Genomic DNA, 27,618 nt, shown 5'->3' with positions numbered 1-27,618 from the left:
CTAGCTACTTGGGAGGCTGAGGCCAGGAGGATTGCAGTTCAAGGCCAGCCAGGGCAAATAGTTTGAGAGACCCCCTCCCCCTCCAAAATAACCAGAGCAAAATGGACTGGAGGTGTGGCTTGAGCAGGAGAGCACCTGCTTTGCAAGTGAGAAGTCCTGAGTTCAAACCCCAGTCCCACCAAAAAAAAATAGTCCTGGGTTTGATCCACAGCACCACACACATACACATATACACATACATACTAATTAAACTAACTAAATAAATAAAAACTAAAAAGCTATTAAATTTTGAAGATTGATTTTTGCAATGCTGAGGTTGGAACTTGCCTTATGCTCTGCTACTAAGCTACATCACCACTTATTTAGGTTGATTCTGTATCTTGCCACTTTACTGAATTTGCTTATTAGTTTTTGCAGGTTTTTTTTGATGGAGTCTTTTAAGGGTTTTCTTCATATAAGATCATATCATCTGCAAAGAGAAAGTTTTACTTCTTCCTTTGTGATTTTGGATGTCTTTTATTTCTTTTTCATAATTGCTCTGGCTAGGACTTCCAGTACTACATTGAATAGAAATGGCAAGAGTAGCTATGCCTGACTTCTTTCTCACTTTAAAGTTTTCAGTTTTTCAGTATGGTATCAGGCATGAGACTGTCATATATGGCCTTTATTGTGTTTAGGTACATTCCATTTATACCTAACTGGTTCAGAGCTTTTACCATGAAAGTATGCTGAATTTTGTCAAATGCTTTTTCTGCATCTATTGAGATGATCATATGGCTTTTGTACTTCATTTTGTTAATATGATGTATCACACCTTTTATCTGCATATGGTTAACCATCCTTGCATTCCAGGGATAAATCCTATTTGACCATGATGTATGATCCTTTTCCCCCCATTCGTGGTATTAAAAATTTATTACTAAGTAAATGAAGTATGATAATAGGTTTTAAAGTGAATTTCAATAGGTATTGAAGGGAGATGGTAATATCATTTATTGAATTAGACATTTAAAATCAGAATCACTAATTTTAGAGTTCAAGAGGACTTTAGAGATCATTGGATCCAACTTCCCTATTTTTTCACTGAAAAACCAGAAGACCAGAGAGGTAAATTTACTGTGTCCATGTCACACAGTAAGATTTGAATGTGCTCTGAGGTCAAGAAAAAACCAACCATAGAGAAGATTCCCTTCAGCTATCACATTTGTTGTACCAAGTGTAAAAGTTGTCAGAATCAAAATGGAATCACTTATGTCAAATGCAGGAGGCCATAAAGAGGAGGTCCTCAACATATCTACCTCATAACAAGAACTATCACAAATAGTACTGCCAAAACTCCAACCTTGCACAAAAATACTTCTATAAAAATGCTAACCCAGTAATTACCTGCTCAACCTTAGACTGACAACTCCCCTTATTACTGATTCTTATAGTCAAGGAAAACGTTTTAAAACAACTTATGTAACTTTCCTCATGTTGCTTTAAAAACCTTTTTTTTTTGTTTTTTTTGCCTCCTCAGTTATGCCCATGATCCCACCCATTATCCTGCACTGCAATCCCCTATCCTTCCTGAATAACATCTTTGTTTTGGAAAGCCAGTTTTTCTGTGACTCATTTGAGGTTGATGCATGAATTTGACATATTGAATATGGTTTGCTAATATTTTGTTCAAGTTTATTGCATCTATGTTCATCAGGGATATTGACTTATAATTTTTTTTTGTGCTCTTGCCCAGCATTGGTATCTGTGTAATGCTGGTGTCATAAATTTGGAAGTGTTCCCTCCTCTTCTGCTCTTTTGGAAGAGTTTGGAAAGAATTGACATTAATTCTTCTTTAAATGTTTGGTAGACTCACCAGTGAAATCATCAGTCTTGACTTTTCTTTTTGGGAGGTTTCTGATAACTGATTCAATTTCTTTACTCATTGTTTTGTTCAGATTTTCTATTTCTTCATGATAAGGTATATTTTCTAGGAATTTATTCATTTCATCTAGGTTCTCCAACTTGTTGCTATATTTGTTGCTCATAATAGTTTCTTATGATCCTTTGTATTTATCTGTTACCAGTTATAATGTCATTCATCAGTTGTAATGTCAAATTAAAAATGTTATTGTCAATTTTGAGTCATCTCTTCCTTTCTTCATCTTGCTAAATGTTTGCCAGATTTTACCTTTTAAAAAAACTTAGTTTTGTTGGCCCTTTCTACTGTGTTTCTAGTTTCTATTTCATTAATTTCTGCTTTGACCTTTACTAATTCCTTTTGCTGGTTTTTGGCTTAGTTCTACTTCATCAAGGTACAAAATCAGGTTATTTATTTGAGGTCTTTCTTTTTTTCTTGATGTAGGTGTTTGTCACCATAAACGTCCCTCTTACAACTATTTGGGGGGGGGGGCTTAGGATGTGGTTCAAGTGGTAAAGCACCTGCCTAGCAAGAACGAGGCCCTGAGTTAAAGCCTCAGTACAAAAAAAATTAGTTTTAGTACATCTCATAAGTATTTACATTTTCATTTGTCTCAAGATCCCTTAACTTCTCTCTTGATTGTTCAGGAATGTGTTGCTTAATTTGCACATATTTGTGAACATTCCAATTATTCTCATTAGGTTAGAAAAGATACTTGACATGATTTCGATCATCTTAAATTTGTTAAGACGTGCTTTGTGACCTAACATATGACCTATTCCAGAGAATTGTACATACATACTTGAAATGAACTTGAGAAAATTCTGCTACTGGGTGGAATGTTCTATAGATGACTATTAGATCCGTTTGGACTATAGTGTTATTCAAGTCTGTTGTTTCCTTATTGATTTTCTGTCTAGATGATTTGCCCACCATTGAAAGTAGGGTACCAAAATCTGCTACTATTGTACTAGTTCTCCCTTCATGTCTATTAATATTTGCCTTATATACTTAGATATCCTGATGTTGGGCTGCATATATACTTAAAATTGTTTTACCATCTTTTGTTGACCCTTTTATCATTGTATAATAACCTTTTTTCTCTTTTGACAGTTTTTGACCAATGCTCTGTTTTGTCTGACATAAATACAGCCACTCCTGCTGTCTGTTACCATTTGCATGTACTATCATCATCCATCCATTCCTCTGCTTTCAAAATGAGTCTCATGTAGAGAGCACCTTGGTTTTTTTTTTAATCCACTCAGCTTCTGTCTTTTGATTAGAAAATTTAATCCACTTACACTTAAAGTAACTATTGATAGGTAAGGTATCACTACACTCATCACATCATGTTTTGTAGTTCCTTTGTTTTATTGGTCTTCTCTTGCTGTCTTCCAATGTGATTTGATGATTTGTTGTAGCAGTATGCTTTCATTCCCCTTGTTTATCTTTTGAGTATCTACCACAGGTTTTTTTCTTTGTGGTTCCTATGAGGCTTAGATAAGCCATCTTTTAACCATGATAGTCTATTTAAAGCAGATAACTTAAATTTAATCACATACAAAACTGTATACTTTAACTTCTCTCCCATATTTTGTTACTGATGTTACAATTTACATTGTTTATATACCATATATTAACAAATTATCACAACTATCATTACTTTACCACTAGTCTTTTAACTTTTATACTAAAATTAAAGTAATTTTTGCACTATCATTACAGTATGAGAGAATTAGGAATTTGACTATATTCTTACCTTTACAGAGAGTTGTTTTTTTTTTGTTTTTTTTTTTTTGTATTGGGGCCTAAACTCAGGGCCTACACCTTGAGCCACTCCACCAGCCCTTTTTGTGTTAGGTATTTTTGAGATAGGTCTCATGAACTATTTGCCTGGGCCAGCTTCGAACCATGATCCTCCTGATCTCTGCCTCCTAAGTAGCTAGGATTACAGGCTTGAGCCACCAGTGCCCAGCTGAGTTTTATACTTACATATGTTTTTATGCTATTAGTTTCAACTTGAAGAACTCCCTGTAGCATTTCATAGAAGGCAGGTCTAGTGGTAATGAATGGCTACAGGAAAATCTACCTCCCCTTCATTTCTGAATGACAGTTTTTCTAAGCACAGTGTTCATGGTTGAAGTTTTTTCTTTCAGCACTTTGAATATATCATCCCACTCTTTCCTGGCCTGCAAGGTTTCTGCTGAGAAATCTGCTGATAATCTTATAAGGTTTCCCTTATAGATAATGAGCTGCTTTTTTCTTTTGCTTTCAAAATTCTCTTTGACCTCTGAAATACTGATTATAATGTATATTGGTGAAGACCTCTTTAATCCCTTTAGGGTTCTTTGGACTTCATGGATTTGGATGTTCATTTGCTTCTTCAGATTTGGGAAGTTTTGTCATCTCTTTGAAAGATTTTCTTCCTCTTTCTCTGCTCCTTCTGAAAAATCTCATATTGCATATATTAGTTCACTTGATGATGTCCTCATATGTCTGACTGGCTGCTCATTTTCATTCTTTTTTCTTTTTGTTCCTCTGAATGGATAATTTTTCTTTCCTTCTTTTTTTGTTTTTGTGGTACTGGGGATCAAATTCAGGGACTCACACTTTTGGTAGGCAAGGGCTCTACCAATTGAGCCATACACGCAGTCGTTTTGCTTTTAGATTGTTTTACAGATAGGGTCTTGCACTAACTTTCCCCGGGCTGGCCTTGAACTGTGATCTTCCTACCTCCACCTCCAAGGATCTGAGATTATAGGTGTGTACTACCATGCCTGGCTTGTTTTTGAGATAAGGTTTCACTAATTTCTTGTCCAAGTAGTGAATGGGTGATTTCAAATGACCCATCTTCAAGTTCGCTAATTCTTCCTTCTACCTAAGTCAGCTGTTGAAACTTTCTATGGAATTTTTCAGTTCAGTCCCTGTGTTCTTTAGCTCCAGAATTTCTGTTTGATTCTTTTAAATGGTTTTGTTACTTTGTTGAACTTCTCATTTTGTTCATATATTGTTTCTCTGATTTTCTTTAGTTTTCCATCTGTACTCTCTTACAGTTCATAAAAAATTTTTACTGAAAGTAATAGAAAAGTTTATTAGGATAGGAATGCACTTTCAAAAGACTTAAAGCAGGTTGTCTCTAGAATGAGAACCCACCAAAATTCTTTAAAATTGTTATTTTGAATTATTTATCAGGCAGTTCATAGATCTCTATTTCTTTATGATTGGTCACTGCTGCTTCATTTTGTTCTCTTGGTGGTATTGTGTTCTGATTATTCATTGTGTACTGTATTGGTATCTGCACATCTGACAAAGTAGTCACTTCTTGCAGTCTTTAGTGACTTCAGCAGGGAAAGTTACATTCCAGTCAGCTTGTCCAGAAATTTGGGGAGGGCCATCTGGAAGGATCTATGGGTGGGCTTGCTGATGGAGTTTTCAGATTGACTGGCCTAGTGCCTGTATCTACCATGATCAACCAGGTACTGAAGTCTACTGGGGTAGGCCTGTCCACCGAGCCTGCATTCATGGGGCCAGAATGAATCCTGGGTCCATGTGAATCAGTTAGGGTTGGACCTTGTGCCTGAATCTAAGGGGATAGCCTGGAGCTAGGATGAGCCTGGCACCTCCATGGGGGAGGTCCTGGTGCCTGAGATCATGAGGGTGGGCCTGGAACTTGGGTCTATGGGGCTTGTTGGGAGCTTTTGGGTCTTCTGTGTCAGCCCTTGAGCCTAAGTCCACTGGGGTGGGTACAGAGCCTGTATCCAAAAGAGAAGCTCTAGTTTCTGGATTCACCAGAATGGGCATGAAGGCTAGGGTAAGTCTAGAGCCTGAATCCATGGAAGTTGGGCCTGGGTCCTGGGTCCAATGGAACATAGAGCCATAGGGGCTGGCCTAGAGACATAATAACTGTATTATGTCACATAAACTGTCATCAAATCAAAGGGCATAATAAAGACATTTTTACACATGTGTACCTATCTACAGTTTTCTATTGCTACTGAAAAAATGACATAAACTTAGTGGGTTTAAACAAGGCAAACTTATTCTTTTATAGTTATGCAGGCCAAAAGTCTAAAATCAAGGTATTGGCTGCATTCCTTCTGGTTGCTACAGGGGAAAAGTCCATTTCTTTGCCTTTTCTAGTTTTTAGAGGCTGCCTATATTCCTTGGCTTGTGGCACCCTTCCTCCATTTTCAAAGTTTATCACTCCAACCTCTGGTTAGTTCCACTGTCATGTCTCATTTTAATGACTTTTGATTCTCCTGCCTCCCTCTCATAAGTATCCTTGTGATTAAATTGGGCACATCTAAATACTTCTGGTAATCTCCCCATCTCAAAATCCTTAATTTAATCACATATGCAACAATCTTTTTTTTTTTTTTTTACCATGTATGGTAACATATTCACTGGTTTCAGGAATTAGAACATGGACATCTTTGGGAGACCATCATTCAGCCTCCTATATAGTTTTAAGTTTTACTTCCCAGTAAACACTTCTCCAGAAGCTACTAGGGTATAAGCTCTAGAAAAGTCAGAGTAAACAGATTTTAGCATAAAGTTAGAACATGACCTCAGAATGGGATAAAACCAAAAGAGCTTCAGAACTCAATCAGGTTTCTTTTTTCTCATTAAGAGTTTCATGGACAAAAATTGTTTTATGAACAGAAAATATGAAAACATGGAAGTATTTCACCAAGCTGAAAGACTCTAAACACAAAAATAAAAGAGGGTAGAGTGGGTGGTAAGGGAGGGGGTGGGGGCAGGGGGGAGAAATGAACCAAGCCTTGTATGCACATATGAATAATAAAACAATAACAATAAAATAAAAATAAATAAAATAAATGAATAAAAGAGGAAAAAAAGCAAAGTTTAGTTAAGTATTATAGCAGTAAGGGTAGGGGCTGAAGATGCCTGTGAGTGGAAAGGAGGTGACTTATCAATTAAAGCCAAGGCCCTAGACCAAAAGATCATTTCCTTGTTAGAGTCACCAACATGGTAACTATGAACAGGGCTCAGTATGTCACTATGTCACAAACAAGAATCTGGTCAGCACCCTTGCTTGTATCTTAGGACACTATGCAACCTCAACCAGGTGAGACAGTAGTCCCCCAAACTGCCTGACATAACTGCTTCCTTAATGGAAAAATACCTTTCAGCCTTGAGAATATTTAGACATTAAGTGTAAAGGAAAATAGAAAAAAAGGGACTACTAATGGTATAGGACAGCTTCATGAAGGAAGATACTTGTATTGTGCTTTGAGGCAAGTGAAGCCAGTAAACATGTGCACATGCACATGTAGAGTTTGCAAGAGGAAGGAGGACTAGCATCTGCTATGGCACAAAAAGAACTGTGCATTTAGAATGCTGTAAATAGTTCTAATGGCTAACAACAAAGTGAGAGTAAAGATGGCAAGAAAATCAAAAACCATAAAGCAGAGAGAAGCAATGTAACCCAGAGGTTAAATGCCACTGGAGTAACACATCCTAGATCAGAGACTTGGCTCTGCCCTCACTAGCTATATAAAAATCTCTTAAAACTTATGAACGTCTCAATTAGTTCATTTATAAAATGTGAGCATAATAGTACCTACCAGGTTGGGGGGGTGTGAGGTCTTTTAATGGAACTATCAGAAACTACTCCAAAGTAACAATTCTCCAAGCATAATCTGACTTCCCTCCTCTCTGTGATTTTCAAGACTGTAGCCTTGCTTTTCCTTTCTTTTTGGTTCCAGATTATGAATGTCAGTTCTAGATTAATGTTGCCTAATAGAACTTTGATAGATGAGTGATGATGAAAATGTTATAGATCTGTGCTGCCCACTGTGTAGTAACATATAGCTACTGAGCAGCTGATATGTGGTAGTGTGGCTAAGGAACCGAATTTTTAAAAATAACATCTTTTTTTTCATAGTGAAAGTAACAGCTAAGTTTATTAGGCAAGGAATACACTTTAAATGGACTGAAAGCAGGTCAAATCTTCTTTTATTGAGATATAAATTCATATACCACAAAGTTTACTCTTTTAAAGTACACAATTCAGTGATTTTTAGTATATTCATAATTGTGCCTTGATTGTGTCTTGATCAATCAGCAAGCACTATCTAACTCCAGAAGATTTTCATAACCAGAAAAAGAAACCCCCATACCCATTAGCAGTCACTCTTCATCCTCTCTGCCCCCCGCCCCCAACTTTAATCTAATTTCTGCCTCAACAGACTTACTTATCTTGGTCATTTCATATAAATCTGAATCACACAATATGTAGTCTTTTGTGCCTGGCTTTTCTCAGTTATCATAACATTTTCCCCTTTTATTTTTTACTAGTGTAAATTAATTGTACAAAAGGGTTTCACTGTGATAGCTACAAAATGTACATAATGTACTTTGACCAAATTCATCCTCTTTATTCCTCTTTTAACACTTTTCAGTGTTTCATTATGCTATTTTCATATATATATATGTATATATATATATATATATGCAAGCATATGTACATAATGTACTTGGATCATATTCACCCCATTACAGTCTCCTTTCCCCACCTCTCCACTCAGTGGTCCTTAAGCAATCACCCTTTAGCATAATGTCTTTGAAGTTAATCCACGTTGAAGAATGCATCCATACTACACCATACTTCATTCCTTTTGTAGCTGAATGATATTCCATTGCATGTAACAACAACATTTTGTTTATCTATTCCTCTGTTAATGGACGTTGGGGTTGTTAACACTTTTTGGCCATTATGAATAATGCTGCTATGAATATTCATGTATAAGTTTTATGTAAATATAAGTTTATAATTCCCATGGATATATAGTTTTAAAAAATTGTTTATTCATTTATTCATATGTGTATACATTCTTTGGGCCATTTCTCTCCATCCCCCCTCCCCTTTCTCCCACCCCTTCCCTCTCCCCCACCCCCTCGCTTCCAGGCAGAACCTGCTCTGCCCTTTTCTCCAATTTTGTTGAAGAGAAAACATAAGATATAATAAGACATAGCATTTTTGCTAGTATGAGATAAAGATAGCTATACAGAGAGATTCCTAGCATTGCTTCCATGCACATGTGTATTACAACCCGAATTAGTTCATCCCTGCCAGACCTCTTCACTACTTCCTAGTCACCTTCCCATAGTGGCCTCTGTCAGTTTAAGATTACTTTATTAGCTCCTCTACAAACACTTTCAGGTTTTAGGTTTCCTTCCCTTTCCCTATTCCTCCTGTACATGTTCTCCCCTTAGCGTGTGACCCATGTCCAATAATATTTCTGCATTTGTTTTAGGTGTGTAATTCACATATGAGGGAGAACATACAATTTTTGGCCTTCTGAGCCGGTTAACTTCACTTAAGATGATGTTCTCCAGTTCCATCCATTTACTTGCGAATGACAAAATTTCATTCTTCTTTGTGACTGAGTAACATTCCATTGTGTATAAATACCACATTTTCTTAATCCATTCGTCAGTAGTGGGGCATCTTGGCTGTTTCCATAACTTGGCTATTGTGAATAGTGCCGCAATAAACATGGGTGTGTGGGTGCCTTTGGAATGACCTGAGTTGCATTCCTTTGGGTATATCCTTAGAAGTGGGATTGCTGGATCACATGGCAGATCTATGTTTAGTTTTTTAAGAAGCCTCCATATTGTTTTCCAAAGTGGTTGTACTAGCTTACATTCCCACCAGCAGGGTATGAGGGTTCCTCCCCCCCCCCCATCCACACCAACATTTGTTCTTGGTGGTGTATTTGATGATAGCTATTCTAAGAGCAGTGAGGTGGAATCTTAGTGTGGTTTAGATTTGCATTTCCTTTATGGCCAGGGATGGTGAGCATTTTTTCATGTGTTTTTTGGCTATTTGAGTTTCTTCCTTTGAAAAAGTTCTGTTTAGTTCAGTTGCCCACTTCTTTATTGGTTTATTGATTTGGGGAGAGTTTAGTTTTTTGAGTTCCCTGTATATTCTGGTTATCAGTCCTCTATCTGATGTATAGCCAGAGAATATTTTCTCCCACTCTGTGGGTGGTCTCTTCAGTTTAGAGACCATGTCTTTTGTTGTGCAGAAGCTTTTTAATTTTATGTAGTCCCATTTGTCCATTCTTTCTCTTAGCTGCTGAGCTGCTGGAATTCTACTGAGGAATTCTTCCCTTGGATATATACTTAAAATTGGAATTGCTGGGTCAGATGGAAACTACATTTAACTTTTTGAGGGACTGCTAGCAGATTTCCTATAGTGGTTATACCATTCTGTATTCTCACCAGCACCATATGAGAGATCCAACTTCTTTATAATCTTGCCAACACTTTTCATTGTTCATCTTTCTTATTTGAACCATCCCTATTATACGTAAAGTGGTATATTACTGTGGTTTTGATTTGCATTTCTGTAATGATATGATATTATACACCTTTTCATGTGTTTCTTGGCCATTTGTAATGTTAATAACCCGAAATAGCTACATCCAGCTAATGTTACCATATTACCTGCCTTTGCTTAATGTCAGGTGAGACTGGCTAGGTGACTAAATGTCAAGCTGAGTCTCATGACTCATCTCAGATGCCCCAGTGATTCAGCAAGGAGAGAAGAAAGGGGAATCCGTATAACATCTGGAGGATGTGCTGGCATGGAGCCTAGTACTTAGGAAGTTCTCAAAAATTACTATTGCTGATGAAAACTACTCCTGCTTATTGAATACTTGCAAGGCTCCATGGACTGTGTTTCATTGTCACCAACTCATTATCACAGCAAACCTATGAGGTAGATTCTACTGACTCGATTTTACTAGAAGATCAAGTAAACCACTTTTTAGTAATTTTACTTACTGTGGTATTCTCCATTCCACTTCAACCTTAGAAACTTCTTTTCTTCATTTGGTTTAATTATAGCAATGATCTTACAGATCTCAACTAGGGAAACTAAGTATTGTTTAGGATTCTATCATTATATTCAGTATCTGCTGTACAATTCTATGTCTACTAACCTATCTCAAAAGGACATTATGAGAATTAGATGGTTTTGAAGTAGATTATTATCACTAAAAGAAAAACACACCCCTGACTTTGTGCATTCCCAGTCAGAATTTTATCTTTTCTAATGCGTTTGAGTCACTTTCTCTCCTTCTTTGAATTGGTTCAACCACTATATACTGAACATCTAGTATTTACCAAATACTATTCTTGGTGGTAGACATACAGCAATAACTATGACAGTCAACAATCCCAACCTAATGAAGATCAAAATATATATTAAAGAAATACATGGTTTTAAAAGTACATAAGCACTAATAAAGTTACATCACATGGAGAACTTGGTGCAGTGTCTATTTCATAATAAATCTTATCTGACACTGCAGCATGAGTATCCTTAAATGAGACTCTCTGCCTATTTAGAAATTTTGAATCTGAGCATTATATCCTTTAAAATGGCTCAAAATTCACACATTTGGCAGAACTAGTCTACAGCAGTTGTTACTCTGGAAGTAGCACCCGGCTCCCAAGCACAGCCAGCTGCCAAGGAAGGGAAAATTATTAAAGCTTACCTTCAATTCTGTGGACTGGCCCAGACTCCTCTGCACACGAGGGGAAGACAACACAACAAGGATCACCTGAGCATTTCTCTTGTCTAAAGTGTGGTGTAATTTCCCAAGTTTTTGCCGTCACCCACCCCTGACCCCTATTTCAGGTAGATAAAACAGAAATGATGAGGTTGTTCAGATGATTCGTGTGGGTGGCAATGGTGCTGGCTGGGACAATAACACTGCTGTTTTTAAAAAGAGTTCACATTTTATTCACTGCTATAAATAACAATTTAATTTTTAAAAATACTGTATTTCCAACACTACATTGCAGAAAACAGTAAAGTTCAAATTTACTGATAGATAGGTTGCTTTTTGGCAATAGACCTGAGTAACCACACTTTGTAGGCTGGCCTTTGCCTGACCCTATCTCATTTTACCTCACATCTGGGATGAGTAAGCAGAGTAAAAGGTATGAATTAAGTTGATTGGGAAAGCCTAAATGAAGAGGGCTAATTCAATCATTTCTAGTCTCAAACTCATTGACTATTTTCTGTGTCTTACCCAGCACCTCCTTCCAAAGTATTCAACCCAGACTTACAGAAAAAAAAAATCATGGACCAAATAAACTCACCAGCAATAAAGCTTAGTATCATTTGGCCAAGTCATGTATCCTAACTTAAAACACTAGTTGAGAAGGGAAAAAAATGCAACCATGAAGTCACAAGTACAAAAACAACACTTTTTCCTAAAGTTTGCTAGGAGAGCCAATGGAGCTATGAGAAGGCCTTTCTTTCAAAAGATATTATGCTTCCTTCAGTGGTGTGGGTAGAGGGAAAGATTCTAAGTGCATCAATAAGAACAATGGTAAAATTCAATTCTCAGATTTTAGCAGCTGGCCACCAATCACATTAATACCTGAGAGCAAATACAAAGAAAAATCAAGAGTGCAACATGGCATTCCCACAGATGGAAACAGTCATCCTTGGTTGGACGTGGGAGGACTGGCGATAACTTCCCCAGTAAACATTCTAAGACCATCCACAATACTTAATCCATGTGCTTAGAAAATCCTGGTGAAGTCCAAGTGACCACAGCACTCCAAGACAAGGATAACAGCATTCCAGGTGGCTGGCACTATTTCAATGGCTTCTAGTACATCGACCAGCTCACATGAATTCCTAAGTTTGACAGTCACAAAGTGGGCTTTCTCATGAGGAAGTAAAAAAGGCAGTATGAGTTGGGAAAAATGAAGACTATGGTTAAGCTAGATTATACTAGAGCACAGAAAAAAGAGAACATACTAGCACAGAATCGGTGAGAAAAGGTCACAAAATTGTTAAGTAGGCTACCACTATCACCAAGCAGGAAAGGAAAGGGCACAGTAGTATATTATTTTCATTCACAAGTCTCTAGTCACTGAGTTAATAATTTGATATTAGAGAGAGAGACACAGGTTTGTAGAAATATGCAGGTCAAGTGTAAAAGCAGACAGGTGTTTACCTAATGATTTTAGCTACTCACAGTTCAGTATCATAGACAAGAAAATACCAAGGCTGAATCTCAAGGAGGGATTGGTGAGCTTTTTGTTTAAAGGGCCAAATAATAAATAGTTGAGGCTTTGTGGGTAATACAGTCTTTGTCAAAGCTACTCAACTACTCATCCACAGATAATCAGGGAGTGGGCAGATTTAGCCTATGGAGTTTACTGATCCCAGATTTAGAGTTCTAAGTGGATGGTTCTCAAACTTAAGTGTGCCCCAGAATTTCCTTAGAGGGCTTGTTAGAACAGAGATAGCTGAGACGCATCCCCAGAGCTCCTGATCTGTAGGGTCAAGGCGGGGCCATGGAGTCTGCATTTCTAACAAGTCCCCAGATGCTGCTGTTAGTAAAGATGTGACACACCATTTGAGAACTATTGATTTAGACTTTCCAGGCTAAACAAGATGTTGAACATTCTACATCTAAGTTCGCATCTGATTGGCCACAAACATTTGTCACTTGCAGTAAGTTCCAAACTTCAAGGCCCAATGAAAATTATATAAGAGAAATAGGGAGAAACACATTAGTTGGGATTTTTTCCCTTTGCTTTGACTTCTGTGGAAAGTTATTATTGCCTCATCAATGAAATAAACACAATTCGCCTTCATCTTCTTATTCAACATTTTCACCTAACATGTTCTAAGTCCTCTAAAAAGTTGAGAAGTATTAATATCTATAAATCAGGGAAGAAAACAAAATCATTTTTAAAGACAAAGGCAAATGATTCTTGCAAAATAAAAGAAACTTCAATGGAGCCTATTTTTAATTAGAAACACTTCATTTTAATAAAATTGACATAATAATATATAAGAAGTTTAAGACCTTTTTAGGAATTGTGTCATTTTATGTTCATAAGAATCCCATGAAGTTAATAATACAGCCATTACTACCCTTCTTTTACAGGATGAAGAAACTGAGGAAAACAAACCAAATGGTGATGTTACATGAATTGTTAAAAAGTTTCCCTAAAATATTTATTTCTCCTGGTAAGTTCTAAATTACATTTTTTAAATTCAACTTATACCTATCTTTTTAGGACTATGTCTTTGAATGTGTCTTCATGGGAAAAATATCATTTTAATAAAAACTTCAAGTCCATATTTATATGTGTGAGCCTAATTTTGAAGCCACCCAGACAAGTCTAACCAACAATCCTGAATTTTTATCAGATGTCAAGTTAAAACCTGCTAAACCACTAGGGCAAACAGGTTATAAATTATGGAAGTGCGATCCAGTAGTATAATAGAAACACTCGCAAGGGGAGAAATATTAATGTAGATAATCCAAAAAGTAGAGCGGCAAGCCTCAAATGCTCCCTCTCAGATTTCCAGGCTTTTTCTGCAATGATGATAATGAAAGTGTTTTCATTTGAATAGGTATTTACACAGATCACTTTCACATCCACAAAAGAGAAACAATTTTTTTTTTAAAAATAGCATAGTCTACGTTCATCTTAGCATGCTTTTAAAATATTATATATGTTGATTATAATGTGAGATGATTACATTCTCATTTTAACTTGTGATCTGAATATTCCGGTAATAATTTTTTCAAATTTATATGAATTACGGTTAAAGGAAGTCCTCAGTAAAAAACAGCCTCCTGTTTGCTTTACAAGTATCTAATTATTTTACAAGTGACCAAATTAAAGTTATTTGTTAAAAAGACAATCTCAAATTTAATGTCGCATCATACTACTGAGACAAAAATCCAGTTAAGAAGATATTATGCCTAAGAAGACGGGTAGAGATGCTTATATAGTTAAAGTCTGACAATTCTGCTTTTGACTCAAACCAAGGCACCTAAGTAATGCAAAACAATACTGGCCAAGGATTATCATAGGGAAATATGTCTGTTATTGTGCTCTGAAGCTAACCTATGAAGTTTTCCATAGAAGTGGTCTAAACAGACCACTCACTTCTAATAGTATCACTCTTATACCTGACAACATAATATGATGTAGTATATGAAATGCTGTTCTGTGGATTTAGGTAGTTTAGAGTCAGTGCCTAATCTTTTCAGAGACTATGATTTTAGGGTTCTTCCACCTCATTTTGCTCACAGTTAAGATATAGAAATTGCTGTCATTAAGATGTGGGGAAGTTGCATAAAAGAACACTATAAAATTCATAAATCCTGTATATGGCTGTATTATAAATACATATTCTGGGATTTTCCTTTTCTCAGCCCTGAAATTCCACATTACGAACAGCTAACCTATCAAATGTCCAAATGCAAAGGCAAAAGGATACAAAATCCCTTCTTTTAACATAACCTTCAAAGTTTCTCACACACTGCAAAATTATAATCTAGAACAGATTAATAAATTACGAAAATCTGTAAACTCAAGAATACTATCTTATGTACATCAGAAGCAATAACAGTTCCTGTAAAAAAATAGAAAGTGCTCTTAAATACATTTTTAAACACCCTTAAGATTTCTTTCATTTCTCCTACTTGCATTCCTCTAGTCTTTATAAATGAGGAAACAGGCCTAAAAAGATTAAATGAGTTACCCAAGGAGAAGACTGACAAATCATTCAAGCCTCAGCTCCTCTATAAAGACCTCCCCAGCTTCCTAGGGGGTCACACAGTCTCCAGATTTCTCACTTAACACACTCATTCAGCAACTACCAGCAGTACTTACTATGTATAGGAGACTGAGCTACAACAGAGGATAAGTGTGTGCCTGTCGGTTGTGATCCTTGCCTTTATCAGTACTAAAGGACTAGTTATATTCAGTCTAGATTTAACTATCTGTCATCTTCTCCCAATGACAGAGAGCTCTTTGAGACCAGAGAACTCAAGGGATGGTGAATAATGATAATGGCAATTAAAACAGTAACAAATTTTCCATAGATCATATTATTCAATCCTCACAGCAACCCTATAAGGTATATATTATCACCCTCATTTTTCAGAAAAAGAAAGAGATACTTGGAGAAGTTAACTCATTTACCCAGGGACTCACAGCCAGAAATGAATGAATAAATGAAATGTTAGCATCACTAACAATTTTACACACATGGTAGAATGCTCACTTCATATTATTTGTGTAATAGAGCCTGTGCTTAGCAATGAGAAAGTGCACATTTGCAAACTGTTGAAACTTATGTACATAATGCCAAAAGTAATTTGAGTATCTCAGAGACATTCTACAAATAAAAAACCACATATGCTGCACTTTACAATCACTAATTCATGAAAATGGCTTGTGAAGCATCTAACTATCATTCCTTCTATAAATGTGAAGAAAATGGCCACACTGTGAAAGGTTACCACATCAGATCTTTGGGGGCTGCCTTACAAGCCATGAAGCAATGGTGATCCATATGTTCTGAGGAAATTGCATACCAAGGGTAAGCAGAAAGGTTAAAAATCTATGTTTCCTAAAAACACAAATTAGAGTATATAAAATAGCAGTGATATAATGGCAATATGCTGGAGACCTCTGTAAGTGAATTAATAACATCACTATTTTGTTTAATCAACATTAAAATCTGCACATGGTCCAAAGGTAATACTTTCACCCTAGATTTAAATATACCATATACTCTAAAATCAAGGTCAAAAGTTGGAAATACAGACTCAACACAGCTTAGTTTGGATATCATTAAATGAAAGAGAGAGAGAGAGAGAGAGAGAGAGAGAGAGAGAGAGAGAGAGAGAATCACCATTTTCACCTATAAATGATTCAAATAGTCACAATTGTTATAAAGCAAAAATGTGTTTTAAAAAATCAAAAAGATTGAGGGGAAAAAAGAATGTGCAACAGCCCAGCAATAGAACACAAGAAGCTGAAGTGAAAGAATGTATACTTAGATACAAAAAAATTTGCTTAAGTGCAATAAAGTAATCATTTTCTATTGTGAATGGATGTGAATAACTAAAAAAAAAGCCAATGAACAAATTTATTCAGAGGGAGAAGGTGGGGAAAGAGGGATGAGAAAGGGGAAGAAAGGACTAGCCTCATCTAACCTGGACAAAAATCCTTGCTGCAAGAAAGAATTAAGTTCCCTATCATGGAAGAATTTAAAAAAACAACAATGATGCAACAAGTACCAAGAACTTCAGGTAAATTTAAAGTATCAAAAATTTACCTTGTCACTTCATGAAAGGCTTCCATTTAATTGACAGTCATGTACATGCTTGGAATGAAAATGACCTAATTTTAGGAAAACCAAATGATTTTACCTAAAAGCCAGCCATCAGAATCTGAAAAACATAATTACAGTGAAAAAGATATCTATTTCTTTCTTTGCCCTAAATATGGTGGTTTTGAGACAAATTTACAGAGAGGTAGCATAAAATTACCAAAATCCACAGAAATAAAACCTAAACCTAGCTTTTCAGATATACCACAAATTTAATATTAAACATTATATTAATTTTGATACTGTGTTACAGTCATGCCTTTTCTTGGTCCTCAAGCAGTGGAACTTCCCTGCTGCCCTGCTATTCTGATTCTTCTGATTTATACTTTAAACCACAATCCTTTAGTTCAGTCAACCCCTAAGAAACCACTCCCTAATAGTTTCACTTCCACATAGATGACTCCCAAATCATCACTGTCATTCTACACCTCTCATCAAAATCACAGCACTGACATTTCCAGCACTGTCCAATTAGAAATGGCTTGCACTCAATCCAAAGACAAAGTACCAATTCATACCATGGAAGACTGGGTAGCAGTCAAAGAGTTAGAGATAGAAACTTGGTGCACACCTGACATCCCAGCTACACAGGAAATATAAACTGGAGGATTCCAAGTCCAGGCCAGTCCGGGCACAAAGCAAGACCCTATCTCAAAAAATAACCAAAACGAAGAGGGCTGGGGGCATGGTACAAGCAGTACAGCACCTGCTTAGCAAGAGTGCAAGCCTGAGTTCAATCCCCAGTATCACCAAAAAAAGAAAAAGTGTAAGGACTGGGGATGTAGCTCACAGGTAGAGTGCAAGGCCCTGAGTTTGATCCCCAGCACCACAAAAAAATTAAGATAGCTGGGCACTGGTGGCTCACACCTGTAATCCTAGCTACTCAGGAGGCAGAGATCAGGAGGATTGTGGTTCAAAGCCAGCCCGGGCAAATAGTTCAAGAGACCCTATCTCGAAAAAACTCATCACAAAAAAGGGCTAGAGGAGTGACTCAAGGCGTAGGCCCTGAGTTCAAGCCCCAGTACTGGAAAAAAAAGATAGAGATAGATATATTAATGGCTATGGAAAAATTATCAGATACACTATTTTTAATGGAAAATGAATATTTCAATATAGTATGCAAATATGATCCCATTTATTTTTTAAACAAATAACTTTCAGAAAGATGTAAAAGAAATTGAACAATGGTAACCTCTGAAGAATGGGGACACAATGGGAGAATGGAGAGGGACTCACTATTTACCTTTATAGTACCATTTATATTTAAAAATTTACAATGTGTATCAATTTATAATTTTATGAAAACTAATAAAGTGGCAAAGTATATTAAATCTCAAAATTGAAAATATACATTAACTTCAAGTCAACACAACTTCAGAAATGCAATCTTCCCAGTATAGGAAGTCAGAGAGACTTTCCTTATACTGACGAGCTCTACAATTAATAGTAACACAGTGGCTCCAGGAGAGAAAGAAAGAAGCATCTTGAACCCAGTAGCATAAATCCAGAGCCATATTTGGTGGTTCCAGAATCCGTACTGTCAGTTGCAACTAAAAAATAAATTAAAAAATGCGAGAGCAGCACACCCCACCCCGTTGGTGGCTGGGCTCAGGTACCTGCTCTACAGCAGTAACTCAGTCTCTTGATTATTTAGGAAGGCAGTGCTGGTGGACAGCTGAGACCCTCTGACTCAGCAGCTGTAGTTCAGCACATGGTTTTCAGAGTCATAGAACAATTTCAGTGTTGTTTGTGTTTGGTAGGCAGGCACTCCACCACTTGTGTCACGCCCCCAGCCCTTTTTTGCTTTAGCTATTTTTCGAATAGGAGCTCACGTTTATGCCCAGGCTGCCTGGACCACCATCCTCCTAGACTGCATTCCTCTTTGGTAACTGTTATGGGATCTCACTAACTTTGCTTGGACTGGCCTTGAATCAGTGATCCTCCCAATATCCACATCCTCAGTAACTGGGATTATAGGTATGGCCACCATATCCAGCCCAATTTCAGTGTTCACAGAACATAGGAACCATTACACTCTACCCCCCAATAAGGCCTATTTCTGAAGACCTCATTACTTCTAGCTTGGCACTTTAGGAGTAATTATTCTGTTTTGTCTGTTGGGGCAGAGGAATTGGAAGGAAAAACTTAAAAGAGTAAACGAGATAAAGAAAGTTCCAAAACCAATTATATTTGGGACAGATGACCAAGAGCCTACATTTCCACTGCTAAAGAATACATAGATTTATCAGTTAGTTTGGTGACAAATGCTGATATTTCATTAAAGAAAAAGGCAAAAAGAAATACCTCTACTGAAGAGGTAAGAAATGTAACTAGAAAGTTGAACAGTCAAAATTTGCAGTAAAAAAAAACTTTGAAAATGAGGACGAGTCTTATTTAAGAAATTCAATGCAGTATTTTCATAACTTGAACTAGTAGGAGAATGAAGGATGAAATGAAGACTTTTAAAACCAATTTTAATTACATGAGATCTTGGGCAAATGACTCACCACCTCCTCTTGATCTGTTTTCTCTGTAAAATGGGTATAATTAAATGAGACAATACATGCAAAATGCCTAAAATTAGAAAGATAAGTCAATTCCTTCTATATTGTAGCCACTAAGGTATAAAATATTTATTTTTAAACAATCTCATGTCAAAGTGTATACAAGCATGTCACAGTTATGGAAGTTAAGGGAGCACACAGGAAGTATGTGGGAAAACAATTTGTACATGACACCGTCTAAAGACATCTGTAAAAAATCAACATAAAGAGATACTCATGCAGAAAAGCAACAAATAGTCCAGCCTCCCACTAAGGGCCCAGGAATCAAACTAGCATCAGGAATCAACAGTGCTTTCCTACTCCCAATGAGGCCTGCCATCTGTAGGAACCCACATCCTGTGTTTAACAGGTTTTTCCTCTGTGGAAGTCCAGCTGAACCCCCATGGCTTGGATTCTCTGAGTTCCCAGCAATTTAGCTGGTGATTATGTTTTGTTTACCTTACTACATGGCTGTCACTGTGATCACACACTTATGGAAAAATCCTCATTTCTGGAAAACTCTCAGTTCATTCAGGCTCACACTTGACATTTGTCTAACATTAAAACTAGTTTAGGGTCGGAAGTGTTGCTCAAGTGGTAGTGCACCTGCTTTGCAAGTGCAAAGCATTGAATTCAAACCTCAGTTCCACCAAAAAAAAAATCCTAAAAAACTAGTTTATCTACAATGTCTAGTTAAAATTTCCAGGAAAGATTCTTTAGCATCATGTAACCCTATGGTACTAGAAACTCAAGTCACTAAGCCGCTCAACACATGTGAAAGCCATAGTTATTAGCACAAATTAATGAAGCTGCAGTTTTTCCTATGTGAATTATATATTTCACATATGATTAATCCAGCATTTACAAACAGGTTGCATTTAACTGGATCCTCTGGCAAATAGCATTATTGTATGGGATTTAATAGAGTGTATGTGCAAACACAATCCATACTAAACTGATAAATTTCTTAATATTAAGTTAAGCCATTAGAGTAGAAAGCCATCAACTGTTATTGAAGCAATCCTTGTTCTGTGTTGTTCCAAACATCAGACAATCACCATGTTAGCATTAAATAAGTGCCATAAATCAATGTGAATCTTAAAAGACCCAAGAAATCAAAGCCAAACACAGACTGAAACTAAATTCTTACAAAATGAGACTCTGAAACACAAGTGCATAGAAGGTAAAAAAAAAAAATCCATGTTTTGGTCGGGTGGGTTAAATACCTTCCAAAAAATGTTTATTCTTCTTTATAAAACCTGTAATCCTCTGAAAGACAGTCAGAAAATATTACATACATCATCTGAATTTTAAACCAATGACTCTCAATCATAGCTGTACATAAGAATCATTTAGCTTAAAAAAACACCAGTGACATGACCTCTCCCAGAGATTCTGGTCTCATTGCTCTGACACAGGGCTCTAGCATTGATCTTTTTGAAAAGCTCCCCTGGTCATTCTAATGGCAGCCAGGTAGAGAACTACTACTTTAAACTCATGCAGTCTTTTGGGACAATAATTGCTCTAAGGTTGATAATATGCTTTTTGCCTTTTGGTGAGATTTTATTAAAACTACTCAATTCATTCCATAGCTAATGAGTGACTGTTACGTTGCAGGTAGGTTGGTAAGTTATGGAGGAAGATGGGTGAGATCTGTTCCCTGACCTCAAGGAGCTCCCTGTTAAGTGGGTAAAGAGATCCGTAAGTAACTGTAATTAAATATAAGTGCTCTTGAGGTATAAGCAAATACAGCACACCTCACAAACTTGCACGTCATCCTTGAGCAGGAGTCATCTGCATCATTTCAATTTTAGTCTATGTTCTATCAGCTCACGAAAAGTCACAAGTTACAGGTTACCAAATATCCTAAATCCCAGGGCAAATATTCAGCCTACACAAGCTACAAATGGTATGCACTTTGTTATTCTCTTTCACCGAAACTGCTGTACCAGAAAGTTGGCATTTTTCTGTTTTAATTTGGATGAATTGTCTTAAAATTTCCTTCATATAATATTACTTACTGTACTTTTACCTAAAAGATTATAAATTTGTAAAGTCTACACTAAATGGTCATGACATAAAAACTGGTCATTCATCTGTATTTGCACAATACATTTTCTTTCCAGTAACTACTGCATTTGCTAAGATAAGAAGTTTGGGGATTAAAATAAGGTTCCATACTGGAGAATTGTTTCAGGAACTTGAAAGATGTTACATGAAAAAATGTATGCAAACAATAGGCATTCAAGAGTTTCTGCAAGACTGTCACAAAAAAAAAAGAAAAAAAAACACAGGGAAAAGAGTTTAAAAAGGAAATGGCACCCTCCCAGTCTTCATAATGAATCAGATACACGATTCTCTCAAAGCTATCTTTAACAAAGGGTAAAGGCTACAGCCACTAAAAAGGAAATATATTCTAAATAATGATCTTCTTTAAAGCCCCCTTGCCTCAAATTGTCCTTCTCAACCAACGAAAGCACACACTAAAGGGTTTAAATCAAACTGAAACTTTCCTTTCCACCACCAAGTAATACCTAGTACACAGTGGATGAGTGAGTAGGTGGATAGGTAGGCAGGGGAGTGAGTGGGTGGGGAATTAGTCTTGAAAAGTGAAATGTATTTTAAAGCACCTTAGTGAAAATTTAAATCTATTAAGATCTGGAGGTGAAAAACAATTTGTGAGACTAATATGATATAAAAGAAAACTGAAATTCCATAGAACCTGGATAGAAATCAACAAAAAGGTTTTCAGTACAAGTGAACATCTTCAAGGCCTTTCTGTCTAAATCCATAATTGAACAAATTCTAAGTTAAATGTATGCTGTCAAGGTCCCTGCAAGAAAATCTCAAATGAATTTCAATTTCAGGATCAATACACACTGAGACAATTTACCGGAGAAACCTTCAACCTTTACACAGGGTGAGGAACGCTATCATTCTTTAACTCGAAGCTATCTTGTATTCATTATTTCACAAAATGGCATTTTACAAATGGCACTGACCAAGTCAGATTTTGTAGGATATGAATGAGATTTCACAGTTCACAGTAGTGAAGGTAGCCACAGAACACATATCTCAAAATTAGCTTGCTCTCTCCCCCAGACAGCTGTGAAACAGAAGAGATGAATTTAATTCTATCAGCAGTTTCCTGAAAATATTCTATCAATTTTAAGTCAGCAGGACACTGTGTTAACATGATGCTGACCACTTTCAAGATCCCTTCCAGACCTTAAGGAATCAGACCTGGTTAGCAAAATTGATTCAATAATGGGTATTTTCCATCATCACAATATAATTAACATTTTAATCTCACATTTTCCAATTATGACTTTGCTGGCTCATTTACATTAGCTATAACTGAGATGCAACAAACATCACTCCCTCACACATACAGCCATTTCGAGGCTTTTGGGAAACACCTAGTTTACCTTTCGCTGGGTGCTCATAACAATGATGAAACCAAATTGGTTTGTGATATATTTTTCTCTGTAGAACTGCGCCTTTCACATGTGGCTATTGAGCACTTGAAATAAAAATGTGGCCAGTGCACCTGAAGTTTGGATTTTATTTAATTTTACTTAATCAAAATTTAAATGTAGAAATACTCAATTCCATTATTAGAAAACTTTCAGATATGTTTGGAACAACTTGGGGATGTGAATCTACTTTTGCGCAGCACATTTTATGAAACCTAAATACAGATCGAGATTTCTGGAGAAAATTTAGCTTAGCGTCAGATTTGAGATGTGCTGTTTAGTGTAAAGTACACATTGGATTTCAAAGATTTATTATGAAAGGATGTACAATAGCTCAATAATTTTTATGTTGATTACACACTGGAATGGTAATAGTTTGGATCTACTGGGTTAACTAAAATACCTTATTAAAATCAATCGCACCCATTTGCTTTAAATCTTTGTAATGTGGCTGTTAGAACATTTTAAATTACATATGTGGCTCTCATTATCTATCTTTTGGATAGCCCTGCTCTAGGGCACTTCCACAACGACTTTACCAGACACATTTGGATATCCTCCTTCTAACAGACAGGCTGGTCATTGAACAATAGGGGCAAGGAGTAACATGTCCTTGTAGCAACTGGATCTGAGTAAAGTGTGTAGCAAGCTCTACCCACAATTTCACCCTGTGAGGTAACACTGTAATACCTTAATGTGGAAGAAAAAAACGAGTTATCAGCACTCAAACAAATTGAAATTGAGTACTGCAGAATAACTTAAAAAACATAGAGCCACAACTGCTTTAAGGTCTTGGTTTCATTTCCCAACTGCGGCTCTTAAAATAGACAATAAAGCACCGCTTCCAAAAAGAGGTAAAATATCCCAACGGTAGCTATCTGGCAAGCCCTATTAAATAAGCAAAATTTGCTCTTAAATCTTATCTCAACTTTTAAAGCCACAGAATACACGCTGAGCTGGGAAATCAACTTCAGATTGCCAGCATTTCCCTCACAAGCAAATTAGCAGGATTGTGCACTTGGAATATTGTTTGACAAGAATGAAAAGGAAACTATTCAAAACAGATTTAGGGAACGGACAATTAGATGAGGAACTGCAGATTTAATTCTCAATCAGCATTGTGATTAATCTGATTCCCTGCTTTTCCCTAGCGTAATTATACAACACAGATGAAAGGATGGGCATTTGGACTGTCAGTTCTACATTCTAGACTAGCCCGGTGACTCAAAGCAGACGGCTCTACCAAGCTAACCACCATCCCGACACCAGTGGCAGGGAGCCTCCAGCACTGATTGAACAGTCATTGCATAACGAGGCATTAAAAATTCGGGTGCCCCCAACTCTTTCCACGTTCGTCTACACCAGGTGAGGAATTTGCTGAAACTGGAAGCACCCCGTCTTAAATGACTCCCCTCTGATCCCGGCATGGGGTGAACACAAAGACATCTGTCTAATATCCTGCACAATAGACACACACCCCACAATTAAAACCACTGGACGCGCTCTCTCTTTCTCTCCACACAAGCAAACGAAATGCAAGCTGCTCTTTTCGTTAAAGGTCTATGGTATACGCAAGGTAACAATAACCCCAACTGTTCCCAGGAAGCAACTATAAAATCGGTTCTGCCACGTCCCTGTACAACCGTCAGATAAAATGCAGGCAGCCGGCCCTACGCCTTATGGGGTGGCAGACCTCGGCTCGTTGGTCTCAATGAATTGCTGAAAACCCCCAGACCCCTCCTGGCAGGAGATCCAGGTACACGTCTATAAATACTCCAGGGTGAAGAGGACAAGGGAGGCAGAGGGGAAGGAGGGAGGACTGGGGGCAGGCCGGGAGCGGGTGCGGGAGGACCCAGGCATCACTGAAATGCATTTTCCCACACTCCCGCTCCCTCGCGTGGAGACTCACTTGCCGATCACCTCGCACAGCTCGTACACATCCTCGAACAGCACGTCGTCGTCGGCCATGGTCCGGAGGGGACAGCGGCCGCAGCGTGGAGGGCTCCGAAAACGGGGGTGGGGGCGCCCAAGAGCTCAGTGCCCAGCTCCGGGCTCGCCTCCTCCCCTCAGGACCCGCGAGCCCTCGGTGCTGAGGACGTTCGAGTGGGGCCGCGAGGCCCGGAGACTGCAGCGCCTTCCTCCGCGGGCGACCGCCCCGGCGCGGGCGGCGGGACCGGGGCGTGGGAGAGAAGGCGGCCCGGGCCCGGCGCCGCCCGCCCGCCCGCTGCTCCTCGCGCTGCTCCGGCCGCGCTGCCAGGCGTGCGGACCCTCGGGGACCGCGCGGGGCCGCGCTCTCAGCTCTTCAGCCCGCGCGGGCCGCGAGGCCGCGACCGCTCCCTCTGCCCGTGGCCGGCTCCGGCGCGGCTCAGGGCAGCTCGGGCTACAGGGGGGGCCGCGGCAGGACCATGGAGGGAGGATCGCCGCGGAGGGAGGTGGCGGCGGCGGCGGATCGGCGCTGGGGACCAGGAGGCGGCGGCAGAGACGCTCCCTCCTCCTTCTCCTCCTCCCGCAGCCGCCGCCCGCCTGAGAGTGGGAGGGGGCTTCGTTGGACAAGCGTTCGGTGAGGGCGGGAGCCACGGCCACCGCCTTCAGCTCCTCCCCTCTGCCTCAGCAGCAGACCGGCTCAGGAGCCCCGCGCACCCGCCTCGCGCATACACGCCCTCCTCCCCCTAAGGCCCGCACGGCTGCCAGATCCACAGGCCCCGCCCACTCCAGCCCGTAGGGAGGCGGTGGCCCACGGAAAGGGGCGGGGAATTGGGCCGAGCAGCGCATGCGCGCGGAGCCGGCCACGTCACGGTGAGCGGGCGGGCGACGGGAATCTATAGGGCGCGGAGGGTTGGCAAGTGGGACGCGCGGGCTGCGGCTGCTGAGGCAGGGCTGGCCGGGGTCGTCGCCTTTTCGCCCAGCCGCGACTAAGCTGTAAAAGGAGCCGGGGACAAAAGCTCCACGGCTGCACACACATTCTTCGACGAGATGCTCAGAACTCTGGCCGCTCTCCCCCTTCTTTCGTAATCGCAACAAGCCCTTCCCGGTTTTTGCGAGGGAAAAAAAAGGCAGGGAACGAGTGCTAATGAATGGGAAAGCGAGAGAAGAGGTGGAGAGAGTTTGTCACTCAAGACCGTGCTTGGCAGCGGATGTTTTTAGTGCCACCCTGTCATTCTTTCGTGAAGATGAGGGCTCGGGGAGTGAGGTGGTCCAAGAAAAGGACCAAACAAAAACTGTCTAGGAAGGTATGCAACAACAAACAGTAACCTACAGGCAGCTTCTCCCGCGTTCTGCCCCAAACTCAGCAAATATCTGTGCAGTTTCTATCCTCACTAGATTAGAGCCAGGTGAGGAAGGCAGCCCCGTTATATATTGTCCCCAAGCCCCCAGCACCTACTTTGCTCTCTCTGCTCCCTATAAATGTTCAACTTGCCAGAGTAAAAATGCGACTAGAGGGAGTGGATGCAGAGGGTCGGCCAGGGAGTGAGGTTGTGGGTGTTGTCGCTGTGCTAGGTTGCATTCGATAGAATATTTCTGTTCAACTGAGCATGTGCAGAATGAGCCAACGCCATCAGACAGGTATATGCCCCAGTTGAAGACCAATAAAAAACTCTTTGTTCCTCCATACAGCCGAAGTGTCTAACTAGTTCATAAGTCGGCTTCCAGAAACCATCCGATAAAATTCTCAGTGCGGTAATTAAAAAAAAAAAGTATTAACCAAAGTGGAGGGGGCAGGGTAGAAACTCAGTCTCTTTGCACCAGAAACGTTTCGTGCAAACCCTTGACCACTCCCTCAAGAAGCTGAGAGATTTGCCTCTTAAAGATTTGGGCACTACCCCCAGCAGCAGCAGCAGCATAATAAGATTTGGGTACTAAAACCTCTTTTTATGCAAATTGGAGGAAGATATAATTGCACAAGAAGGTTTGTGAAGGGGGCTTCAGAGCCTAAGAAACATCACCTTCTTTGAGGGTCCAACAGTTCCAAGTCACTCACCCCAAAGTGGTATGTCTCCCTCTCACCTAATGAAAAAGACATCACTTCACTCTGCCCAGAAGTACACAGCAACCCTCACAAGTCACCTTGTCAGCTTCACTTCCTTTCTCCAGCGCAAGTCTGAGCTATGTCAGGGCTTGTCTACTTTACTTGGGGGGTTATCTTTCATGGGGATCTATGCTCAGAAGTAGAAAAGGACAATTACAAAGTAAAGTAGAGGAGAACTTGGAGGTGACAAGGCAACTGCAAAGATAGTATGCTTTCTGCTCATGGAATCACAACTGGTTTAGATCTGGAAGGAGCCTTAGGAGTCAGCTAGCCCAACTCCCAGGATAGATATATAGTTGCTCTCCCAAGAGCCATCCTCTCCCCCCAACTATTGTATAGCAGTTCTGGGTTTGACAGATTATACCCATCTAAGTTGGAGAGGTGAACCCTGATTTCAGTGCAGTCCCTGGCCATCGTGATTGGTCCACCTTAGTCAGCTCTTGGCATAACTTGGTCAGTCCTTGAACAGT

At 39.0% G+C, this 27,618-nt stretch overlaps 1 protein-coding gene across 16 annotated transcripts in view; it reads right to left on the bottom strand.

Moving 5' to 3' along the window:
* Cask (calcium/calmodulin dependent serine protein kinase) overlaps nucleotides 1-25,301 on the bottom strand; it is a 363,381-nt gene extending 338,080 nt beyond the window's left edge. For 8 of the 16 annotated variants that reach the window (XM_074063734.1, XM_074063740.1, XM_074063741.1 and 5 more), the window contains exon 1: nucleotides 25,031-25,300. In XM_074063734.1, coding sequence (XP_073919835.1) covers nucleotides 25,031-25,089 — 59 coding nt within the window. In that variant the 5' untranslated portion in view covers nucleotides 25,090-25,300. Of the gene's footprint in view, nucleotides 1-25,030 lie in introns of all 16 variants that reach the window. The other 8 variants (XM_074063736.1, XM_074063743.1, XM_074063750.1 and 5 more) reach the window with 3 other exon arrangements.
* Between the last annotated feature and the right edge of the window lie 2,317 nt (nucleotides 25,302-27,618).

The sequence above is a fragment of the Castor canadensis genome, chromosome X (assembly GCF_047511655.1).
Source record: "Castor canadensis chromosome X, mCasCan1.hap1v2, whole genome shotgun sequence".
Lineage (NCBI taxonomy): Eukaryota > Metazoa > Chordata > Mammalia > Rodentia > Castoridae > Castor > Castor canadensis.
This window is presented reverse-complemented; position numbering and strand designations above follow the sequence as displayed.